Genomic DNA, 24,055 nt, shown 5'->3' with positions numbered 1-24,055 from the left:
GGCAACACACTTTGGGACATTGTGTTCTGAGTCCCACACACTGCTCTCCAGCCTGACCCTCTGGGAGGAGACTGATGCTGGTCCCCATGACGGGGATTGGGGGTGGGGAGTGACTACATCATCTGCTCACATTGTCCCGTACCATCTCTGTTTCTCCTGAATCAAGTAAATCTGTGATGGCAAAAGCTCCTGGGTCTAGAAGAACCACTGCTTTGGTGCAGAAAGGGCAACAAATTAGGTGGCATAGATAGTTCATAGTCTCTAATGAGTAAAGTGTCCTGAAAATGCTCAACAAAAGCAAATAGGTCTCTCTTAATCCCTCTCAGAAGGCTGGACTTGCCAGAAATAGGACCTTCACTAATTTGACTTCAAATGATCTGTCCAGATCTGTCTATTGGTAAGAGTCTGATCTAGGAGGTAGTATCACTGAGGCAGATTTCAAACCCCAATCAGCATTTTCCATAGGCTAGAATAAGGACTCAATAAATTAGCACATACCTGGTAATTATAAACATCTAAGCAATCCTATGTAAAGAGGAAAAAACTAAGCAAACTTTCTTCAAATGGGAATGTGTCTTCTATCGTTTTTTTTTAGGTCTAAGACTGGGACTTGAACTTGGTACCTGATGCTTTAGCTCTTTGGCTAGTGCTCTACCAACTGATCCACACCTCCAACCCCATCTTCTATACTTTTAATAAAAGTGCTAGGTACCTGTAGTTACAGCTGTAATCCTAGCTAGTCAGAAAGCTGAGATCTAGAAGAACAAAATCTGAAGCCAAAAACAAAATCTGAGACTACATTTTCGGTTAACCATTAAAATGCTGGACCAGAGTTGTAACTCAGGGAGTAGTGCACCGGCAAAACTGAGCAAGGAAAAAAATGAGAGTGAAAGGCTTTGAGTGCAAGCCATAGCATTGGCACACAAAACAAGTAAGAGAATATATTTCCACAAAACTCATCAATGAGAGACTGTGAAAAAGAATCTTTGTCATCCCCAGAAGTTTCTTACTCACATCCCATTAGTGCTGTTAGTGTGGAAGAAGCTCTTTCTGGTAGAAGAAGGATGAGCTAGGGTCTCTACCTTCAGTGGTCTTATAAGAAACTTGGGAAGCCACAACAAAAATTTGTCATAAGGTAGATGACAAGCTTCCCAAGAATGAGTGGAACCCAGTGCTAACTCATTTTAGACTTGTGTTAGAGTTCAGAGAAAGGGACCTCAATGAAAGAAAGCTTAAGAAATCAAGCTTGAGCTAGACCTCCCAGTATAGGCTGAACCTAAATAGAGTACAAATAGGAAGAACAGGAAATCTAGTTCATTTTAGGCTACCAAGAATTGATTTGTTTTCTACTGCCCACATTTAGCCCTTTGCTTGCTTTATTGAGAAGTTCCTCATCCTCTAAAATTCTGCCTTCTATTATGATCTTAATTAATGTGAGTTTAATAAACAGCAAGTAATATTTGCATAGAGAAGTCTTTATTAGAGAAACCAGACAGTCTACAATGCCCAGAAAAGCATGATTGTATTCTCCAGCCTCTGACTTGCATCTGGTTAGCATTCCTTTTCACTCCAAAAATGTTCTTATTATGATGATAAATTATAGACTCAACCTGACTCTGTAGGAAACAGGATAAGGTCAAAACCTACTGAGCAAAACCTACTAGACAACATTTCAAGGAATCTGAAAGTGCAAAGTACCTATAATTACTAAGAAAAAGTAGACAAGTAAGGATTTTTTGTCTTTTAAAATTTTTATTTAGTTTTTATTGTAAAGGTGATAGAGAGGTGGAAGTTACGTAAGCCAGGCAATGAGAACATTTCTTTTTTGAACAGTATTAGTCTTTTTTTTATTGTGAGTCAGTATTTGTCTTATAAATAGGTAAAATACTTAATGGAAGTATATGTGATAATACATTAAAGAGACCCATTACCTATACTGAAATGAAAAACAATTACATGAAAGTGAACATAATGAAACATAAAATGTGTTAGTAGATGTAGAAGATATTAAACATTAAAACAAATTAATAAATGCAAGTCTCAACTTGAATAAAAACAGTAAGCAAAATTTCACAGCTTGCTTCAGTTAACAGCAATTGAACAAAGATTAGTTGGGATGGTATTCTCAATTGTAGATGGTTCCTAGTTTATAATGATTTGACTTAACAAGTTTTTGACATTAAAACAGTATGAAAATTATATGTATTCAGAAGTCATCATACTTCAAATTTTGAGTGCTGGTTTTTTCCCACACTAATAATCCATGGTCTGATCCTCTCTTAGAATGCTCTGCAATTAGCAGGTGGAGTCACATCTCAAGAGAAAACAACTCTGTAGAATGTACTAGGTCTTTCAATTGCAGAATAATGTAGGTTAGGTATATTATATATTTTTGTCAATACTAGAGTTTGAACTCAGGCCCTGGAACATGCTAGACTGACACTTTACCACTCGAGCCATATGCCAGCCTTTAACTACATTTTTGACTTAGGATATTTTCTACTTAACATGGTCTTATCAAGATAAAAATCCCAATGGAAGCTGAGTATTTTGCAGTTGAATATGGAAACAGTTTGTGGAATATGATCCTAATTACTGAAGCAGAGACCCTTCCCTTATTGTCAGTGGAATAAATTTGATACTGTTAATAGTAAAAATGGAGATTCATCACATCTGGAATGATTAAAAAGACATTTTCCAACTAGTTACTTTATACTCTTCTCTTAGAATAAGATCAAAGCTATACCCAGAATCCCTCTGTGTGTGTGGTGTGTGTGGTGTGTGTGTGTGTGTGTGTGTGTGTGTGTGTGTGTGTGTGTGTGTGTGTGTGTGTGTGTGTTAGGACTATTAATGGTATATTCTTATTGGACATTGAATAGTGTCAGTCTCATATTTCCAACTACAACTTGAACTTCATATTCCCAAAATGAACTCCATCCTTGCCCCAGTGCCAGTACCCTCCAGTTTTTCATCTTCACCAGTGGTGTCTATTCGCTCCAGGTGCTTCAAGTGGAAACCTGGGACTCCTTTCTTTTTAAAAAAAAAAATAAGATTTTATTGTTATTATAAAGGTGATGTACAGAGGAATTACAGTTACATCAGTTATTAAGTACCTTTCTTTTTGAACAATGTCACTCCTTCCCTCACTCTCTCCCAGTTTCTTCATCCTATCCCCACCCATTGGTTACATAGTTCATTTTCAACATGGTGTCTAGTGAGTACCACTGCTGCATTTGTTCATCCTTTGTCTCATCGATATTTGAAAAATGTAGTTCATATTCTCCCTTTCCCTACTCTTTTTTATTTTTATATATTCACAAGACGTTGCGTAGAACGTTTAAACATGCTTTGCCCAGCTTCCTGTAATGTAAACCTTTTAGTGACTTCCTTTGCCCTGTGAATAAGCTCCACAATTCTGCACTTGACCTCCAGAGCCCTTGATCTTCCCTCAACTTGCTCTGCCATTGTCCCTAAGGGCCCATTGTCTGCACCACAGTGACTACTTGCAATTTTTCAGCTGAGCCAGAATTTAAGCTGCTTGTAGCTTTTGCCCCCAAACTTCTCCCTGCATAAAATCCTTTGTTCCTTACTCCCATTTTTCTGAGCCACTAACTCTCCTTTATCCTTCAGTCCTCAGCCTTATTCTTCCTTACCTGCTGAGTCCTTCTTGACCCTTCATTATTCAGTTCCATAACATCCTTTTCTCTTTAGGCATAGCCATGTGATCTAAACTGTTTACATGTGGAACTTCTCAAGACTTCCCCACTCTGGACACTAATAGACACAATATGGTAACTTTGTTACTTTGCCTGTCACTAAAGCCAAACCCAGTGCCTGCACATAGTAAGTCATTCAGAGTAAATAATATATATGTCCAGGCATTAGTTCTGTTTCTGTCAAGGAAAAAAAAAGGATCTTTGTGGGCTGCCTCTGAGTTTCAGCCTCTCCCCTTTGTTTTACTCTCCACTCAAATATCCATGAACTTGTTCTGTGCTCAACCCAATTACAATAAGGTCATTTAATTTCCTCCTTCAATAACAGATTGTGACTTGTAATTCATTTAGCAGACATTGGAACCTGAATATATACTGATTAGGTTCCCAAGCACCAAGCTTGTTATAATAAAGCCATAGAAAAGATGTCTCTTGTGGAGAGGCTGGGAAGTGACTGTTTCTGGCAGAAAATGTGTTTTGTCTCTTAAACTTAAGCTTTGGAGTCATTCATGAATGAGTAATGAATTCAGGAAGATCAATGAAGCATTCTCTTAACCCTCTCAAACAATTTTGCTGAAAACCAAATAAAAGGAAAGTTACAAGGAAAAGATGATGAGAAATTTACAAAGAGAAGAAATATAGTTGCTGTAACATGTGACTCTTGAGGAATGAAATTGGACAATTCATCTATTTTACAATGAGTAGTTTTCCAGGCTTCAATCATGAGTCACCTGAGTAATTTTTTTCTTGGCTATTTAATTCCAGTGTTTATTTCTTTTATTATTTCCCAAGTGAAAATAAAATAGCATGCAAAAGCCAAGGATTTTCTTCATATTATTCTTACTTTTTAAAGAAAAGGGGCAAGGGCTGGGAATGTGGCTTAGTGGTAGAGTACTTACCTAGCATGCATGAAACCATGGGTTTGATTCGTCAACACACAGAAAAAGCTGGAAGTGGTGTTATGGCTCAAGTATTAGAGTGCTAGCCTTGAGCAAAAAAAAGCTCAAGAACAGCACCTAGGCCCTAAGGTTAAGTCCCAGGACTGGTAAAAAATAAAATAAAAAAGTAAAAAAGAAAAGAAAAGGGACAGAAAAAAATGTCTTGGTGGTATTTGCTCTGGGATCTAACTTACGATTTTAATTCCATAAGCTTGTTTTTCTCAAGGAATTGTTTTTAAACTTCAATTATATTCTTCACCCTTCTCTTAATGGATGATGACTTGTCCTTTGTGGAGTTAGGATGATTGGAAATTAAGTAACACAATCAAAATCAAACATTTAAAAAATTGATGAGTACTATAGTGTTGACTGAAGAAATTGTGTAGGTAGATTCTAAGAGTAGCTGGTTAAGAGCCTGGTCTCTAAGCCCAGGAGTACCTTTTGGTTTGAGCATCACATAGCAGTGCTAAAGCTGTCTTACCTCAAGTTCCTGAAGCAGCTAATATTAGTTTTGGCTAAGTCATGCAGAGTTGCTATCAGGAGGTGCCACCACCTGGGATGCATTGATTCATAGTGTGGGTGGGCAATAAAGTTTCTTGCCTTTTTTTTGTTTTGTTTTTTGCTTTGGCTCCTAAACTAATTTTCTAACAGACTTTACATCAACATGTGCTGTACTTCCCTGTGAAAGTCAAGAGGGAATAGTGTTTGTAAGCAGGGCCTTTCCAGCCCTGGACTATTTTCATTGCTAGAAGAAAATTCATAGTGAACTTTTAGTCACATCTCTTATAGTTTCTGTTATCCTAGGAAGGATCAGCCTCTCATGCCTCCTGCTGTGATAATGTTAAGAGACCATACTAATAATACATTCCACCTTTCTTACAGCGATTTCAAAATACTTCCAGGGTGTTCAGTTGAACAGCTAGGAGTAGAAAGTTGAGTCTTTTTCAAATATCTGTACCAAAAGTAAAAGCCACCTTGCTGAGTGCAAACTCTCTAGAGGACAACCCTGAGAACAAAGATAGGTGCACCCATCACCTGCTGGATGCTTTCAGTGAGCAGCTCCTGGGCTGGCTGTGAGAGGGAGCTCAGGCAAAGAGTAAGAGAAGGGGACACCTGAGCTGCCTCTCTGGCTTCTCTTCTGCCTCAGTGACCTCCTCGAGATCTGTGAACAATTCCTTTATCCTCTTTGTTTTTTTTTTCTTTCTTTCTATTGGGGTTTGAACTCAGAGCCTCATGTTTGCACTATACAGAGTGATCTGTACTCCCAGTTCTTTTCTGCTTTTTGGTTATTCTTCAGAAAAGCTTGAAATAAGGATACTGGGTCTAACTGGCGCCATCTTGGCCACGTGGTAGATGATAGGGAATTAGGTTTAACTGGCACCATTTTGTTTTCATGGTGAAGGAAGGTGAAGTCCCACTCCCAGGTGATAGGCATGCCTGAATTCCTGCTGGGGCAGGGACTTGGACCATAGGTTACTGGGCCTGCCAATCCTGTGCCATGAACTTGCAAGACTCCTAACTCCCTGTGATCCTGCCCTTGACCAGGACACTGTTTAGGCCCTGACCAGCTCAGGCCCCATTTTGTGCCATGCCTCATGTCTGCTGACTCTACCCAGGTCACCATGGTGTCCCACTTCAGCTCTCCATTGGAGTTGATCTGGTTTGTTGGGATTGTTTTTCTGCTCTTTCTTTCCGCTTCTACTCTCATGACTCAGCTTCCTAACAGTGTTAAGTGTATAGAGGCTGCAGGTTTTCTGGGGACATGTATCCGCCTATAGTCACTGGCTTTAAAGACCTCTCAAAATATGGCCTCTCTGTTTCTCGAGATTGAATTCCCAGCCTTAGATTGTGATCCTCCTACCTATATCTTCCTAATAGTTGAGATTACAGGTGTTTACCATCATTACTCAGCTTTTTTGTTGAGATGGAGTCTCAGTAACTTCTGTTCAGGCTAGCTTTAAACCACAAACCTCCAAATTGCAACCTCTCGAAGTGCCTGGGATTATAGGCCTGAGTTATCAAATCTAGCTGATGGCTTCCTTTTTAAAAAAAATTTATGGTCAAGATGATATACAGAGGGGTTACAGTTAGCTACATACTTAAAATAGTGAGTACATTTCTTGACAAACTTGTTATCCTCTCCCTCATTTTTCTCACACTTGCCTTCCTTTCTTGAAGTACTTCTGTAACCCTGGCATGCTAGAAAACTTGGGCCTTAATTTACTGGGATCCAGAGGATAGCAACCCATTCTATTGTCCACAATGGCCTGGGCATGGGTTGACTGGCTCCTTCCACATTTTATCCAAAGAAGGGAAGGGCAGTTGGAAACTGAGATGTTGATAGAGAGCTACACTCAAGGTCCGTAATGAATGGATGAATGGATGAAGGTCCTAGGGCATAAGCTGTCAGTTCCCAGTTCTTACATTTGATGGTTTTTTCTAAATCAATGTTGTTGTGCCACTTGGAGGAATGATCTTAAGTTCCTCTGACTTTTCAGTTCTTTTTTATCAGGCCCCAAAGCTCACTTTCTCTGTATCCCTTTTCTCAGGTCTGCCTTGTATTCATTGCTCCGTTGTTAGCATATTTCACTATGGCTCCCCTATGTCATTTTAAAAGGACAATTCCTCAGTGTACAAAGCAGGTCTTTCCTGCTCTTTAAAAGATGTTAGCGCCCCAGGCACTAAATGCCACAGATGAGCCCCTTCTTGAGTGTAACCTATTCAGAGATACCCCTTCTCACTTTCAGACATACCTAGGACAAGGACTAAGAAGTACCCCACTGGAGAACCACTGCTGGAAGCTGAGCAGCACATCTTCCTCACCATATCCCTCCTTGCCTTTAAAATTCCACCCAGTTTTCAGCAGAAAGGATTCCCTGATGGATTCATTTCTTTAATGTTTACTCAGCAGCTATTTACCTAGACATCTGTTAATAGTCACAGACACTGTTTAAAGAGCTGCAGGGTCCATACATATACTACTTACCGTTCATCTGTACCTTCCTGACTAGTCCCACCTTAATCTTTTCATTTTCATGTTGCTTAAAATATGTTTCTGTCATGAATATGCCCACCCACACCCCTTCTCCCACTGAGTTGTTTTAAAGCAAATCCTAGCATCATACAATATCTATAAATATTCCAGAACGGACCTCTAAAAATCTCTTTCAAAAAAATACTCACAATATTATTACTATTCCTCAAAAATCCTGAGATTGTAGTGTTCCATTTTCAAACTGTGGAGATATTTTCCAATCAATCTAAAAAGAAAGTAAGAAATTATACCCTAACTAAAATAGTGGCAGGGAGGTAGGAAGGTAGGAAAAAAATTAAGTAATGAGAAAATGATGCCAGAGAATAGCAACACAATAGCTCCGATCTTTGCTCTTTATCAAGACCTGTCCAACCCCAGGGGTCTATTACTTGGGACCTCATGCTTGCCTCACCCCCTGGTGATACGTGCACATTGCCATAGCACTCATTACCTCTTCTGTAATGCTCCTTTCATAGCATGATAGAGCCCTCTACCGTGTTGTTAGTCGTTTAAAATTTGGCCACATGACAAAAATGTGTGTAACATGGGGTTTTTAAGTGTTGATTGAGCACATAATTTAAAAGTCAGAATATTAAATAAACATCTCTGCCCTTTCTTCCAGCAGGCAGCCCAGAGAACAGCTCTCCACGCTCTATCTGACAGGTACATTTTGTCATTTTTATGAACTATAAATTGCTTTATGAAACATTGAGCCCTATTTATTGTGGTATATAATTCATAATCAGATTTTGTCCCTAAAGAATCTGTGAACCGGGATGTTAAACATTTTGCATGCTTGGATTTGTCATGCATGTGTGGAGTTTATTACTGCAAAAATTGCCTTGTTGTATTTCACATAAACTATGAAGAATCCCTCATTGTGCAATGAAACAAGAGACAAGAAACTTAAGGGAAAAGGCTTGAATGCCCCAGTAAATTCTGAACTTTGGAATTGGTAGAGACCCAAGCTCATTTTCAGCAGTAAATACTCCATGTATTGTAAGATGTTTTCTTCAATCTTTCCATATCCTTTCACCAAGAGTGATCCATCTGTTGATGGGATTCTCTCATGCAGGACTGTATGCAATGTAACCCACTAACTCATAGTCCAGTACACCTGACTTCTTCTTCCCTGGTTTAGTTTGTTCCATTGGTGTTATCAAATGATATATGTAAACCTAATCAAAAACCAAATGGTAATTCACATCCCACTTTGCCACAGTACTCTTCAGGTCATAACTGGAAAATGGAAAGGAAATTTAGACTTCAGCCTGACTTAACCAGGGCACCTCTACTCAGAGTATTGAGGGTGGGATGGTGTGATTTTTGTTCTTTTCTATGTCTGTGTTCTATAACATAGAATATATATATATATATGTATATATATATATATAGTTCTATAAAACCATAGGATTTTCCCCCATGTATTTTATACCTTTGGGAGTCAGCTGGCCTAGGAGAGGTTAATTGATGCCCCCCATATGACAAAAACGGCAAACAACCATGTCGGGGAGAGGGTAGCAAAATTCTTTATGACCTAAACCAGTGTCAAGAACATGTGTTTGCAAAGGACCTTATCCTTCTTACATTTTTATTCCTTATAATGTGCCTCACAAATGCCTTCTCTTCTGGGCATTGTATTCAATGCAGGTGGGGGCGGGGGGGAAGAGGGCTACTTGAGTACAAGGCTCCCTTATAAAGGTGAGTCTTTGGTATGGACTCTGCACTGCAAAAGCCAGTAATGTGGAAAATATGCAATGTGCTGTTGAGAAGAAGTAAGGCTATGTGTGCAGCATATGAAGTACCTTGAATACGATTAACTTCCCTTCATAAGTAGTAAATAGTAGATAACTCTGATCAGAAAGGGGATTCTCATGATTTATCAAGCTGAGCGATTGTGAATTTGCAGAGAAGCTGGAGGTCAATCTAGAAATCTAGGGCCAGAGGAGCACAAGGAAATTGCCAGAACTAAGAAGTTAATCATACCGTGGGACTACTTCCATCTGTCTCAGGGCGACAGAGCTGCTGCACAGGAGCAGGCATGGTTTATAGCAGCAGATCAGGAATTAATATTTTCTGCAAAACCTCAAGCATCATTTGCAGTAACTTGGGTTTTATAAAAATGGAGCGTAATTTCATATGAATAAATCACATTCAGCTAGAAATATGAGAGGCAAGGAAAAAAAAACTGCGCTCGACTTAAAAAAAAAGTAACAAGCAAGAAAACCAACATGAAGGCAGTTGTTGAAGCGATGGCACTTGGAGGGCACAAATAGCCATGTAGTTAAATTGTGCATGTAATCATCTTCTGAAATGTCAGCTTGCAGCTCCAGCCATGGCGACATTTTTGTAGCCCTCGAGATGCATCACCAGACTGTAACCTGTCTGCCCATCTGGCAGTAGCTGAGGTCCAAGATCCATTTATATTTAGATCCAGACAACTGACATTGATTTATTCATTTATTCCACAAATATTTATTGAGCACCAGGCATTCTCTGTTGGGTGCTGTGGGCACAATGAAGGAGAAGTGATTGTGCTCACAGCTTTGCTGACCAGACGGAGATTACCTTTGTAAGGAGAGAGGTCTGTGTATCTGCTGCTTTTCATTTTTCCTTCTCTCAAACAAATCTTACAAGTGCAATATACTTTTCTCTTAGGGAGAATCGGATGAAATTAGGTAAATGAGAAATAACCTAAAATGAAAGGAGTTTCTCCTCCACCTTGGTAGAAGAATGTGAAATTATCTGTGTCCCAAAACAGAACCTAATTGGCCCACTGTAAAAGAGCAAGGCAAGGTGGGCACCTGACTGGCAGGATGATGGCTTTGTATTTAGCTCTTACCTTCCTAATCCCTAGTAAAGTGGATCAATTTCAACAGATAAACAGGGGTGTGTTGGGGAAGGGAAGGGCACCAGCTCAGGTGCCCTGGGTACCATTTTACTCAGTCCTTGGCAAAAAGGAAAGCCACAGTTGCCCCGTACTGCTAGCAGTTGATCTCTTCAGGAGCACTTCAGAAAACGTCTTAAATTCCCAAGTTTGACAGTTCCATATCAACCCTGCCCTTGAAGCCCACATTTTCTAAATTCTCCTAAGCAAGTAGCTCCTCATAGCAAAGTCTTTCTGGTATACCATGTGGATAATGTTTTTAAAGGGCTTTAGAGGTTAGAAGCACTGTCCCATTTATGCCATCTCATTTTATGATCCTCACCAAGAGAAAGATGTGACCCTTTATACAGCTAAAGCAAAAATCTGAACGTGAAACAAAGGGTCAACAAATGCATCAGTGGTACTCACTAGATTTTATGTTGAAAATGAATTATACAATTTGTGGGTGGGTACAGGAGGAAATAAAAACCTGGGGAGAGAGTAAGGGAAGGAATGACAATGTCAAAAAGAAAGGTACTCTTCACCTGACTTATGTAACTGTAATTCCTCCACACATTACCTTTATAATAACAATAAAAATATTTAAAAATACTGCACCCCTCCACACAGGTGATATGACTCACATGTGTTGGCCAGGCTGTGACTATACCCCAGGTCTTCAGTGAATACAATTCTCTCACCCTCCTCCATGCAGTAACAAAGCAGATCTGAATGCGGTCACAGACAGGTGTTTGGCCTCCTTTTGCTACATTATTTCCATACATTGTTCTGTCTCAGTTATTCTCTCCCTAAGCACTTTGTACGGGGTCTAGCAGTAAAGGAACTAAAATAAGTCATTTTGTAAATGAATGAAAGCAAGGAACAAATGAAAGATCTGAATCATTGCTTTGTGGTTACAAAAAGACAACTTTGGACGTAAGATTACTTTACAGCTTGAGGGGGTAGTTATGGATGTGGGAGGGAAGGGATGGTAGGGGAAAAACAAAGGAGGAGGCAACAATGCTCAATAGGAAATGTGCTCATTACCTCGCTCACATAACTGAAACCCCTCTGTACAGTATTTTTACAATAAAAAAATTGTACAAAAAATAAATTTCTGGAACTGGTCATCAGCATTACAACAAGTTGCTTCAGGGGAGAGAGATTAATGAACAAAGGCTCATCACAAAGGGATGCAGGCAGATTCCATGCCTGCTTATAAAGATGTTTTAGAATGGGGAACACTGCCAGCTGTCATAGAGGTCATATGGGAATTTAGAAGTTTACAAAGATAAAATTTAGAAATTTAGAAAGATTAAAAACAGCTGAACAGTTAAAAATATATCAATCCAAGAGTAAACAGGGAAGTCTCAGAAATTTCAGAAGATCAAAACCACCCAGTACATAGAATATAATAAGTTAGAAATTAGTAACCAAAAGAGGACTATACCAGATGACTTCAGAATCCTTCCTCTCACAGCCCCTCTTCATCTCTGCCCTTCATACAGTGGCAGGGCTTTAAATACTCTTCTACATAGCCTCTATCAGGTATTACTGCTTCTTTTTCCCCCTCCATAATTTATTCAATAAATATTTGCAGAACTGAGCCCATACACAGGTAATGCATTGTGCTGGTCTCATAACCCATGGATTCTGCCCCCAAGCAGTGAGAAAATGTACACATGGGGATAAATCGTCTATATTAGGATATTGCTATATTACACAAATTGATGGAGTTTCTGTTAGAACAGTTGTATGTCCCACAGTACACTGTTTCCTGTGTGATACTTCTATCCTCACAACAACCGTCTTAGCAAGGAAGAAAGGATCCAATATTAGAACTTTTACTTCCATTTATTTCCATATTCTAAACTGTTTCCCCCAAATCCTAGTGAGTCCTTTTTTTCTAAACTCAAGTAATTTGCCCCTCATCTCATAGCCTTAAATTCCCAGAATGAATCAGACTTTAGAGCTGATGCCCATCCCAGCTTCAGTGAGATGCACTCTTCTGAATTCATTAAGTTATAGGGAAATAAGGTTGACAGACAGTTAACTGAGTAGAAGAACACAGAGGAAAGGATTCAAAAGGAAAATTGAAGCACCATATGGAAGGTGGTTGTATTGGTGACCAAGGAATAAAGAGGCAGAAGATAAAGGAGGAATGGCAGGAGTAGAATTGGGCTACAGGGCATACAGGGGATATAAACCTAACCTTCTCTGGGGGCAGGACATTAGAGGGAGAGTGGCTGGAGGTAGCCACTAAATAGGGCAAGGGGACAAGAGCAGGTTGTGCCTTCACTATGCAGGGCTTCCTTCAAAAATGGAAGAAACCTTATCTCAAACAACCCCCTGACTCAGCTTCTAGTTTACCAGCCCCTCATACAATTATTGCTTTTGTACTCTGAGAACTTAATAGATTTATACTCCTCCTCAGCAACTACTAGAGAGTGGAAACCACATCTTGAAGAATGGGGCATACTTTATACAAAACCACTACATAATCATGACTTATAGTATGCCTTTTAAAGTTTTATTTTGTGTGTTTGTTTTGCAGTACTGGGATTTGAACTCTGGGCCTAATGTTTTCTTGGCAGGTGCTCTACCACTTGAGGTACACCCTCAGTCCTAATTGTTTCATTTTAAATGAGGAAAAAAAATAAGTCATTTGTCTTTCCCCTAAGCAACACTCATACAAAACATCTAATACTATTTGACCACTGTTTTCTTATAGACAGACTGCCATGTTTTAAACTCCTTCCACAGGAGGGAAAAAAAAGTCCTTTGTATAGGATTTTTTTCTGCAAGTGAAGAAAGTTAGTTGAAAGCATCTAGTTCATAGAAAGATCAGGTGAAGGTTGCTTTATCCCTTTTCAAACAAGACATGCTAAGAAAGTGAACCTTGCTACTCCACTCTGCCCTCGTGATCAGGAGAATAAAAACCCTCTACCACAGCTGTCCCTTATTCCTTTGCTTTTTGTTAGACATGACAGGATGCTGCATGTGATATTAGCAAGCATGGAATGCTGACGAACTGATTTGGGGCAAGGTATTTACCCATCTTAATCTGAAGTATCCCAGTTTCACAGTGTGAGAATAGTACCTCCCGGCTAGGTTTAGGGACAGATAAGATCAATTACCATCAAGGATGGTAATTATGCTGTACAAATAAACTCTCATCCAGGGACCAGGAGATTCTCTTTGATTTAAGTCTTCCCAGAGGCTTAAAACCCAGCAGAGAAAAATAGTAAATCATAGGTTTAATTATGAAGCAACTAAGGACTAATAGTGTGGGCTTCTTTGTACACTGACACTCTACGAAAACAAATGCCAGTAAGTCCCAAGAATTGTCCTTTGCCTTTTCCAACTAATCCATCTTTTGTAATATGTTCTAATCTAGCCTATTGGCTCCTGAAAGTGAAACCCAGGCAAGGTCCAGGCACACCTCCAAGTCATCACAACCCATCCCTCTGGCTTCACCTTCCCATTTCACTCACTTAAAAGCCATCCCAGGCCATTTCCTGACACTTTCCCAGCAGATCTCCAAAGAATTGGTGTCATTTTATCATCTCAAAGCAAATAATACTTATTTCAGAAACAGTCATTCTCAGATAACATGGGGGGAGCCCTGTGTGAAGAGTGGTAAGTGATACCGGCGCCCCCTCTGCAGTGCTCTCCTCTCTAACCAGGCACTGTGACAGCAGAGTGCCTCGGCCCTACTGCTCCTATGGGAAGCCGCATAAGTGTCCCTCTCAGCCCTTTGGTGGCCATTAGCTCAGTCAGCTGCATTAACACTGCATTAACAACAAGAGCAAACATAGACTGTAGGGTCTAAAACTCAGCTTTTTAAAAGCCCCCCTAGTACTAATTTCCACAATAAAACTGAATGGCTCCAGAGAAGCCATTGAGGCCTATCAGGTAAATAATACACAGTTTAAAAGGTCCCAAACATGTATTTTACACAATAGAAAAGAGCCTTGGAAGAAGTTAACAGTCTTTTGAGTAAATAAATAAAGTTGTATAAAGCCACTAATTGCCCTTTAAAATGGCTTAGTGAGTCTGGGAATGACTCAGGATTAATATGGACTTGCCTGATATCCTGCCAAGGAGAAGGTAGCCGGAGGGACTGCTGGATCATAGTGTTTTAACCTCCTTGTTAAAGCCCAGAATTGCCTGTGCCTGAAGAGACAGAAGGGTGAAGTGAGCGGGGACCCACTTAGAAGAGCTCTGACCTCTTTAAAAAAGAATTGATAGTGCTGATGGCTGCACACTGATGTGAACATACAATGCCATTGAAGTGAGTGTACATTTGAAAATGGTTAAAATACGTCCTGTGTATTTTACTACCATTTTTTAAGTATAAAAACGAGAGTGGGGTGAATGGATACCTATATGGTTACATATTAAGCATCCTTAATCTGAAAACCCAAAATCTGAAATACTCCAATCTCTAAAATCTTTGAATACCAACATAACACAACATGTGGAAAATTTCACACCTTGAAACTTTTTTTCATGCATAACATCTAAAATTTGAATAAAATTATCTGCAGCTTATATGTATGAAGTATGCATGAAACATAAGTGAATTTCATGTTTAGTCTTGGATTCCAGCTCCAAGAGATTTCATGTGTGTATACATATATATGCCTAATTATATAAGTGTGTGTATATGTGTGCATGTATATACACAAAAATGTTGCAGAATCAGAGGCTGGGAAGGTGGCTCAGTGGTAGAGTGCTTGCCTTGCATGTCTGAGGCCCTGGGTTCGATTCCTCAGCACCACATAAGCAAAAAGAAAAAAGCCGGAAGTGGCGCTGTGGCTCAAGTGGTAGAGCGCTAACCTTGAGCTGAAGAGCTGAGGGACAGCGCCCAGGCCCAGAGTTCAGGCCCCACGACCAGACCCTAAAAAAATAAAAAATAAAATAAAATTCATAAATGTTGCAGAATCTAAGGGGGGGGGGGAATCTGGAACATTCCTGATCCCAAACATTTTAGATAAAGGATCCTCATGCTGCTCTAGTCTTCCAAATGTTCTATTTCTAGATGGCCTAAGTGGAAAGTATTGTTCTAAACAGATCTAGGTACTAGCCTGGACATTCTTTTCTTCATTTAATTGGAGGATGCCACCCTGGTCTTCTGTTGTAAGGGTGGTAGAGCCAGGCTTATAGCCCGTCCTTGCTCCTGAAGCCACGTGTCTGTGACTAGCAAACTAGTCAAGCTAATTGTTACCTTCTTGTTTCATGGGCCTCATAGCAGTCCGTAAACTCAGAAGGGACCAGAAAGAGCTAGACTCTCCATGGATCAGTGGCAGAACACTTAGTAATACTTCATGGCACTTCTAACATTGATCGTTACAATTCTTCTGAGCTCATCTTCTTAGACTGAGTTGATAAAATTACCAGAGGTAAATATTTAAAACCTGTGATTTAAATATGAATTATCTTTGTCAAAAGTCTTTGTTTTGTCTCAGTATATCATTCACTTTTGAAAGTTGTCCCTTCTAGATTTAGAATAATATTTGTGATTCATTTAAATTTTACTTAACCTTACAACCTCCTTTTTTTTTTTTTTTCTGGCCTATGCCGGGACTTAAACTCAGAGCCTTGTGCTCTTGCTCAGCTATAAGCTGGCATTCTACCATTTGAGCCATACCTCCAATCCAGCAGTTTGCTGGTTCATTTAAGACCGAGTCTCTCAGACTTTTTTTTTTACTATTATTGGTATCTCACTTATAATATTAGGAGTATCAGTAACACTTTTTCTATCTCTGAATTTTCTACCTTGGCTGTCTTTCATGAGAGTTAATTTAGATTATTATTCCAATTTGTTTTACTTTAAATCTCACTGTGTTGGAGAAAATTAGCCAAAGTCCATGAAGTCTTCCTGAATGCTACCTCCCTTCTTCTCCCATCCTTTCTCTTGCCCTACCCCTCTCTGTCCCTTGGGACAGTACCACCCAGCCATTTGGCTTTCTGGGCTTGGACTTAATAGAACCAGCTGGACTTGACTACCCAGCCAGCTGCTAACTCTGGACTCAGGGCCTGCCTCTTCTCACCTCCACTCCCTAGGCAGCCTCCTCTTCTGGTGACCTGCTCCCTCAAAGCCTTCACAGAGACAGCCTCGGGTCAGTGTTAGCCTTGCTAGGCTGGCTGACCTTTGCTGACTGCAAATTGTAGCCCAACAGGGGAAAGGAAGGTTAATGTGACCTCTGCTCGCTGGAGCAGTCTGACCTTTCTGACTTCCAGTCCCATGCTGGCACCCAAGCTAGTGGCTGCCAGCCATGCCATGCCCTTCTGCTGGCCAGCAGAATACAGCACCTGCCTCTGTTCTCACTGGGCAGCATTAACCCCCTGCCATGTGGATCCAGGTATTTAGGGACAGCCATTTGATCTACTTAATTCCTAGCGGTTTTCTCAGTCTTTCCTCTTCTGTGTAATTCTTTGTGACCTTGGCTCTGTGTTTTTACAAGGCCTTCTGCCCATTGATGTTCTCATCCTGAGAGGCAAAATGCCTCATGGCACTACTCACTAATCAGATCAGTTAAAATGTTAAGGCAGAACAATTGCTTGTGAAGGACAAAACATGGCCCCTCTTTGTACATTACAGACTAGGTTGGCTTGCTCATTGGCTCTGATCTGGTAAATTGAACTGGGCTGCATTTAGCCCAGCCCTAGCTAGGAATCTGAAGCCCTGGCAGCTCCCCATTCGGCTTCTCTGTGGCTGTGTTTGCTCTAGTTCGCAGCCAGTGAGTCAGAGAGCCACTTTAGGTCACATTCTTCATCTTAAAACGAAGACAGTAACCTCTATTCAGCACCTCTAATCCCAGAGCTGGGAGGAGCCAAAGAAAATAATAAGGGGCACTTGGTAAGCATAGCAAATTGAGGAGTTGGTTGTCTGTAGGAATATGCAAAGGAGATCCAGATTCTCTGTGAGTCATTACCCCAGTTACTGAAGTATAATTTAAAAGGGACCAGGTGCCTTTATAATGTTGAAAGATGACCACAAAGCCAGATGACTCCCACTCACACACCTTGGACAATAGCATGTGATCTTTGGGATGTTAGGTTACTTCCAGGCCTCTTGCTGTAGCATGCCTACTGCTCCAGGCTTCTTTCTGGGGGCTTACTGTCACTACCCCCATTTTGTTCCCAGAAAGCTTCTGGGGCAGGGGTCCTTATAACTTATTTTACTATTTATTTATTGAAATGGGAACTGAAGTGGAGAGATGAAGTCTTTGCCCAAGGCTAATATTCACAGTAAGGGGTAGAACCAGTTTACAGCCTTGGGAAGAAAGGCCTTGGCACACCAGGCCTCTCCACTCTACTGAAACCCCTGAAAATAGGACAGACAAGCTCTGCCCTTAGTGACACTCCAAAGCACATGCCTGAGGGTTGCACCTATTGCCAAGGGCTGCTCCCTTCTCCTGCCCATCATGATGGATTCTGCTTGCTAGAACAGGCTTCATCTAGCTCTATTCCTCCCAAACAAATAGGTCTAGGGATTAAGCCATCTTTCTGTTCTCTACATTTAAAATAGAACATGACAGAACCCTTGAAAAGTGCAGCGGTAGGGTTTAGACAGATTTATATGATGAGAAGAACTAAGCCAACATTATTTCCTATAATTTCTATTTCTTGAAGATCTTTTCCCATTCCAGCTGGCTGGAAAACCATTACCTCGACACTAGCATTTAAAAATGAAGCACAGATTTTGCTCCTGTCTCTACAGCAGTCTGTGCCCTATGGACCTACAGAATGGGAATCTCATCCAGATAGATTGTTGCTCTCAGTACCAGTAACCAGTTTTTCCAGCCTCCTTGCCTCAGTGAAGTGAAATAGCACTTTATTTACTGAATGTCATTGGAGACCACACACGCTTCTTGGTTGTGGGGAGTGAAGTAATGTAACAGTAGGGACTCAACAAACTTGGCTCAAACCCTCACTTCTTTCATAGGTCTATTCCATGACTTCATCTACAGACATTTTCATTCAATCTACTGCACCTGCACATGGACATGCTTTTCTACCCCATCTGAAGTAGGCCCTCTTTCTTTACACTTTCTTTTCACATAGCACCCTCCACTCACCTCTTGGTGGCTGATATACCAAGCTACTTTCTCTCTTGACTTTCATGGATGACAGACTCCATCTTGTGCCTGTCGCAATCTTTACATCTCAGGCAGAGCCTGATGTATGGCCTGAATCCTAGTGACCTGACTTGATTCTCCTTTTTATCATTTCAAGAGGAAAGAGTAATATCCACTTCTGTCTATAATGCAGCAATGTGGTGAGGCCTTGGGAGATTATTTAAGGGAGAGAACTATGTAAAACAAAAAACTGATTACAAACAATAACTGTTTCTTAGCAATAATGTTGTTACTAAGGAAAGGTATGGGAACAGCAGTTACCCTTCTTTACCCTTTTTACCCTTAATTTTTTTTCTAGTCCTGGTACTTGAACTTAGGGCCTGGGAGGTATCTCTGAACTTCTTCACTCAAGGGTAATAATCTACCACTTTGAGCCACAGGGTGGTTAATTGGAGATCAGAGTCTTGCAGACTTTCCTGCCAGGCTGGCTTCAAACTGTACTCCTCAGATCTCAGCCTCCTGAGTAGCTAGGATTACAGGTGTGAGAGCCACTGGCACCTGGTTCCCTTAATTCTTTACCTAGGAACCCCTAGTCATTTTTCTCCAAAATAACCAATGAATGAGGTTCACACCAGCAATAGTAGAAAATACTCTACTTCAAAATCAGTTACTGTGGAGTGGTAGAGGGCTGCCCCAGAACATGGATTCTGGACACACTAGACATCATTTGGATATAGCTGGTTAATTGACTTCTCCGCTAACAGATTTGTTTTCAGCCATCTGCCAGTTATCATTCTTTTTTTCTGTGCTGGTGGGGAATTCACAAACTCCTGGACAGCAGCAGCATGGAATTCTTAGACATTTGCATTGCTCCTATGATTGTGTTTCTGAATCCTCTGAGGTCACCAGTCCAAATGTATGGAACATGTGCTGTACTCATGAAGAAGACCCCTTGACCTTTGATGTCCCTGAGCCTTTCAGTCCAAGAAAAATTGGAAGAGCAGGTTATATCAAAGCCATTATGAACCTCGGTGTCTTCCTGATCAGAATACAAGTGTCAGCAAATATGGTCAGAACAATAGAGCTAAATCTGCATGGAGAAAAAACCCAAAGACATTGGACATGGGCAGATAGCTATGTTTATTGGTGCCACTTCCTGAAGGGCAGTAGGAAGCATAGTGGAAATTCTGGTAACCACAGTTGTATGATGGGAGCCAGGAAAGGTGACTTGGAAAACTGCACCTATCCATCAAGAGCAGATCATACCCTTCCCCCAATTAAACCAGATAGAGTTGTATGGGAGTAGGGTTTTGAGTGGAGTCACATTGAGAGATGCTCCTGCAACACAAAATTCTGGCCACATCCCTGTTTTTCCATGTTTCTCTAACCAATGGGATACAATGATTAGGGCTACTCCCACGTGTCATGCTGCCCAGTAGCACTGGTAGTCATTCTGTTGGCATAAACCACTATCAGTAGTTGAGAGAGGTAAATGTAGTGCATGGGGAGTGAATCATGGTGATTTTGGAGATGCAGTAGGAAGCAGATGTAGTTGGTGATTGCAAGAATAGAGGTGATTTCAGAGAGTCTGGAAATGGGGTCCCCCTCATCTTTCCTGCTCCAGTGCTGGGATGTCTGAGCAAACAAGATTTTTAAAAAAATAGTCGCAGGAAAGAAACTACTGCAAGAATGAAGCAGAGAAATTGTCCTGATGGACCCTCAGAATCCAAAAAAAGAAGAACTTTTAAAAGGAGGTAACCCCAAGACAAATACCACTAGAGACTGTAATTCAGCTGAAGGTACAGCCAAAGATTATGCTGATCCTGAGCCTCCCCTGTCTTCAGGCACAGTCAGAGCTGCCAGGGTCAAGAGTGTTGCATGTCCCTGTAACACCAAGGACCTAGCAAGGTGGTGCCAATACTTACTGTTTGCCCTGGACATCAGCAGAATACCAAAACAGCAGCTCTAAGGTTGCAACAGGAAAGAAAGACATTCAGGATCAACAGGAGAAAGAGAATGAGAAGATGGCCTGCATGCAGGAAGCACTGAAGATAGAGCTGGAGCTCTGTTGATAGGAGCTATCAATACAGATGTTGGTTTCAGAAAAACTCAATTTATAGTCTGCCCTGGCCCACATGCAACAGGTGGCCAATGAAAGAGAACTGGAGCGTGAAGGTCTTGCCAGCCACCGAGGGGCTTTATAGCAGTGGGTTACAGAGCTAGAGATGATATTGTCTGCAGTCTCCACCACGCAGAATGAGACCAATAAGAACAATCTAGAGCTCCTTAAAGCCCTGGACAATGTGAAACTGCAGCTCCAGGAAAAGACCAGACGCTGTGACAAGAGGAAGAGAACACCGAGCTGCAGGAGAGGCTGGAAATGCTTCTGACACAGAAGGCTGATAGGAAGATCAAAATTCATGAGCTACAACAAGCACTAGAGGAGTGGGCAGAGTTGGAAAGACAACTAGACAACATGAAAGAGTTGGTGACAACATTGGAGTTGGAACGAGACAGCTTTGCGGAGGACTTGGGGGTGGAGAGTTCCATGTGGAAGGAGAAAGTCTAGCAGCTCTTAGGGCAGATGAACCAACTATGAGAGAAGTAAGATCAAGGGATGAGGCAGGTGTTGGACTTAGAGACCAACCTAGTGGAACTGAGAAAGCAGCTGTCAGAGCTGCCTCCCCCACAGCTCCCTGCAGGGCCATCTCAGGCTGTGCAGCAGCTGCAGGGCCACGCCTTCCAGATACAGAAGGAGCTAAAGAACCTGGAAGAATAACTTCACACCCAGATACAGGAAACCAGAGCCTCAGTCTCCAAAACCTGGAGCAACAGGAGTGGCTGTGAATCCTGGAGAAGAAGGCCAAGGAATGGGATCAGTATGCAGAGCAACAGAAGATGCTTGAGACAATGGGGAAGGAAGATGAGACTATGAAATGCACACTCGTGCACAACTGAGAGCTGAAAGATCAGCCGACCCAGCAGCAGGATGCCTTCCACAGGCTAAGCCATGAAAAGGAGGAGCTCACCCTCATCCTGCACTCAGAGAAGCAGGTGAAGAAACATCTGCAGGAGAAGCTGGGCCAGCTAGAGAAGTTAGAGGAATGGAAAGAGATGGCTGAGCCAAGTGGCTCAGAAACTACAGGAGCTGCATGACCAGTACCTGGCTCCGCGGCAGGAGCTCAGAAACACCTGGGAACTGCACTTCCCCCCACCCCAGTCAGCAGAGAAGGAGGTCTGAACAGCACTTTCTGAGGCAGACTCAGTTACTGGACCAGCTAACGCAGGTTTAGGCAAGTTGGAGGACCAAATGGTACTTCAAAAGTTACAAGACACAATGAAGTGTCTGGAAGCAACAAGACAAGAGAATGTGCAGCTGTGGGCCCAGCTGACTTATCTGGCTTTCCCTGGGGAAGGTAAAGAAGTAAGCAAAAAGGAAGAAAGTGGTGTGAGTGTCCCAGAGGAAATAGACAACCCACAAACCATGTGGGATCTTTACCTTAAAATGCTATCAGTTGCTGAATCAAGGAAGGCAAAACTCAGCTGCAGGAGCAACAGGCCCATTGCCAGCCTGGCAGCCCAGTGCCAGATAAAGCTGAAGTGCCAGGCCCATTTGATCAAAACTAGAACGGTGCCATGACCCAGGGACAGGAAGTAGGACACACAGGTGCCCAAGAAGCTGAAAATCTATGACCTGTCCAACAAGGAGGACTACCAGAATCAAGTGCGTGAACTCCAACATTGATACAGCCAGCTGTCAAAACACATCATGGCTATTGAAGGGTCTATAATTTTCTATAAAGAACAGATGGAGGTCCTGGATGAGCTGTATCAGGAGAAAGACGAGTATGTTGACCAGCTGTCTCAGAAAAAGGATAAGAAGGAGGACCTTTAAGAGCTGTTATCACAACCTTGCCGGTGAAGGCACAGAGTGCCAGGACAAGATGCTGGCAGCCACACAAACCCCTTGTTGCTGAGGCCACCTCAGGACTTTCTCACCCCCACAAAGATGGAAATTAAGGAGGAGCAGCAAGATTTTGAAGGAGGTACAACTTAAAGACAACTTGAAGCCTGTCCAAGGGGTAGCCAGGTGCCTTGCCCCCTAGAGAACACCACAGAGCAGATTGTGCTGCTACAGCCAGTAATCCAGCACCATCAAGAGCTTGCAGGCTTGAACGCTGTGCCATCCTTCCCTTTCTTCTCCAGACTGATGCAGATGAAGAGTTTGAGATCATTACTTTTCTAAACTCCTGGCAGCCATCATCTAGAGAAGCGAGCTCCTAACCTCTTCCATGTACTTTGGGGACATGGAAGCTGGGTGGCATTCTCTTGGGGCTTGTTTTAATGGGTGACAGCAAGGAGTAGCTGTAGGCCAGACAGGGCAGAGGATGCTGGGAGGTGACTCAACTCTAGGGACATCTAATAGACCATTGGTTGCAAGGAAGTGGGCCCGCATGATGGTTATTACAAAGAGTAAATTCTTTACAAAGGAAGATGAGGAGCAATGGCAGAATTCTTATTAGCATGTTGTATTATTTATTTTATAAATTACCTCCATATTAGCATACTCATAACATTATTTTCTGATATATTTTCATGTTGGTTTAGTCTTTAGATTTTTAAGGAAAAGTTTCTATTTCCTCAAGTGAATTATTATTTATCATCCATGCATTTTTTAAAAATCATGCTGTGTACCAGCAACACTGAATTTTCTTGTTTGTATTTTCTTGTTTGTATTTTAATATACTATTTTCAGTACAAACTGAAAAAGAAGGTACTTAAACCTGACAGATTGGAAGAAAAAGAAATAATATTAATAGAACAAATGGAGGTATGCTGTAGTGGAAAAAGCATACCTACCAAAGAATGTAATGCAGGATAATATACAAAATTACACAATATCTGTAATAAGAATATCATGCATCTTAATTTTTAAGGGATATATATGGTATAGTATTCATTGAGTCTAATAAAATATTGAATTTCAAAAACAGAATCCGTTATATAATGCTAAAATAATTACTGAAGTAGCAACTTTCATTCAAAATTACTGTAATTATGTGGGACTCAAACTTATTTAAAAGTTTTTCTGCAGAGAGCAATCTTAAGGAAGAATCTGGAAGTGGTTGAGGAAATTCTTTTTCCACCTTTACATTCCTGAGCCACTGTGGAAATTTAAACAGACAGGTAGCTGGATAGCTCATAAACAGGACCTAGGCTCCTTGAAATGCTATGATGTGCCTTCACGCTGAGCTTCTACATCACAGCTCACAGAAGCAGTGTTACTCATGGGATTCTCCAGATTGATTATAGCTGGACATACCATGCACCCCAAAATTATGCCTACACAACCAGCATTACTGTGGGCAGTATTTTCTCACCTGAGAGGATAGTCACTTTTAAAAATAAATGAAAAG

At 41.2% G+C, this 24,055-nt stretch overlaps 1 protein-coding gene across 6 annotated transcripts in view; it reads left to right on the top strand.

The window, feature by feature from the left end:
• Positions 1 to 24,055, top strand: part of Aff3 (ALF transcription elongation factor 3) — a 579,697-nt gene that overhangs the window by 476,319 nt on the left and 79,323 nt on the right. For 5 of the 6 annotated variants that reach the window (XM_069988533.1, XM_069988537.1, XM_069988536.1 and 2 more), the window contains one exon: positions 8,308 to 8,348. In XM_069988533.1, coding sequence (XP_069844634.1) covers positions 8,308 to 8,348 — 41 coding nt within the window. The remainder of the gene's footprint in view (positions 1 to 8,307; positions 8,349 to 24,055) is intronic. The other variant, XM_069988535.1, reaches the window with a different exon arrangement.

Source organism: Dipodomys merriami, unplaced genomic scaffold (genome assembly GCF_024711535.1).
Source record: "Dipodomys merriami isolate MVZ:Mamm:240054 unplaced genomic scaffold, mDipMer1.0.p SCAF_36, whole genome shotgun sequence".
NCBI classification, from domain to species: domain Eukaryota; kingdom Metazoa; phylum Chordata; class Mammalia; order Rodentia; family Heteromyidae; genus Dipodomys; species Dipodomys merriami.
This window is presented reverse-complemented; position numbering and strand designations above follow the sequence as displayed.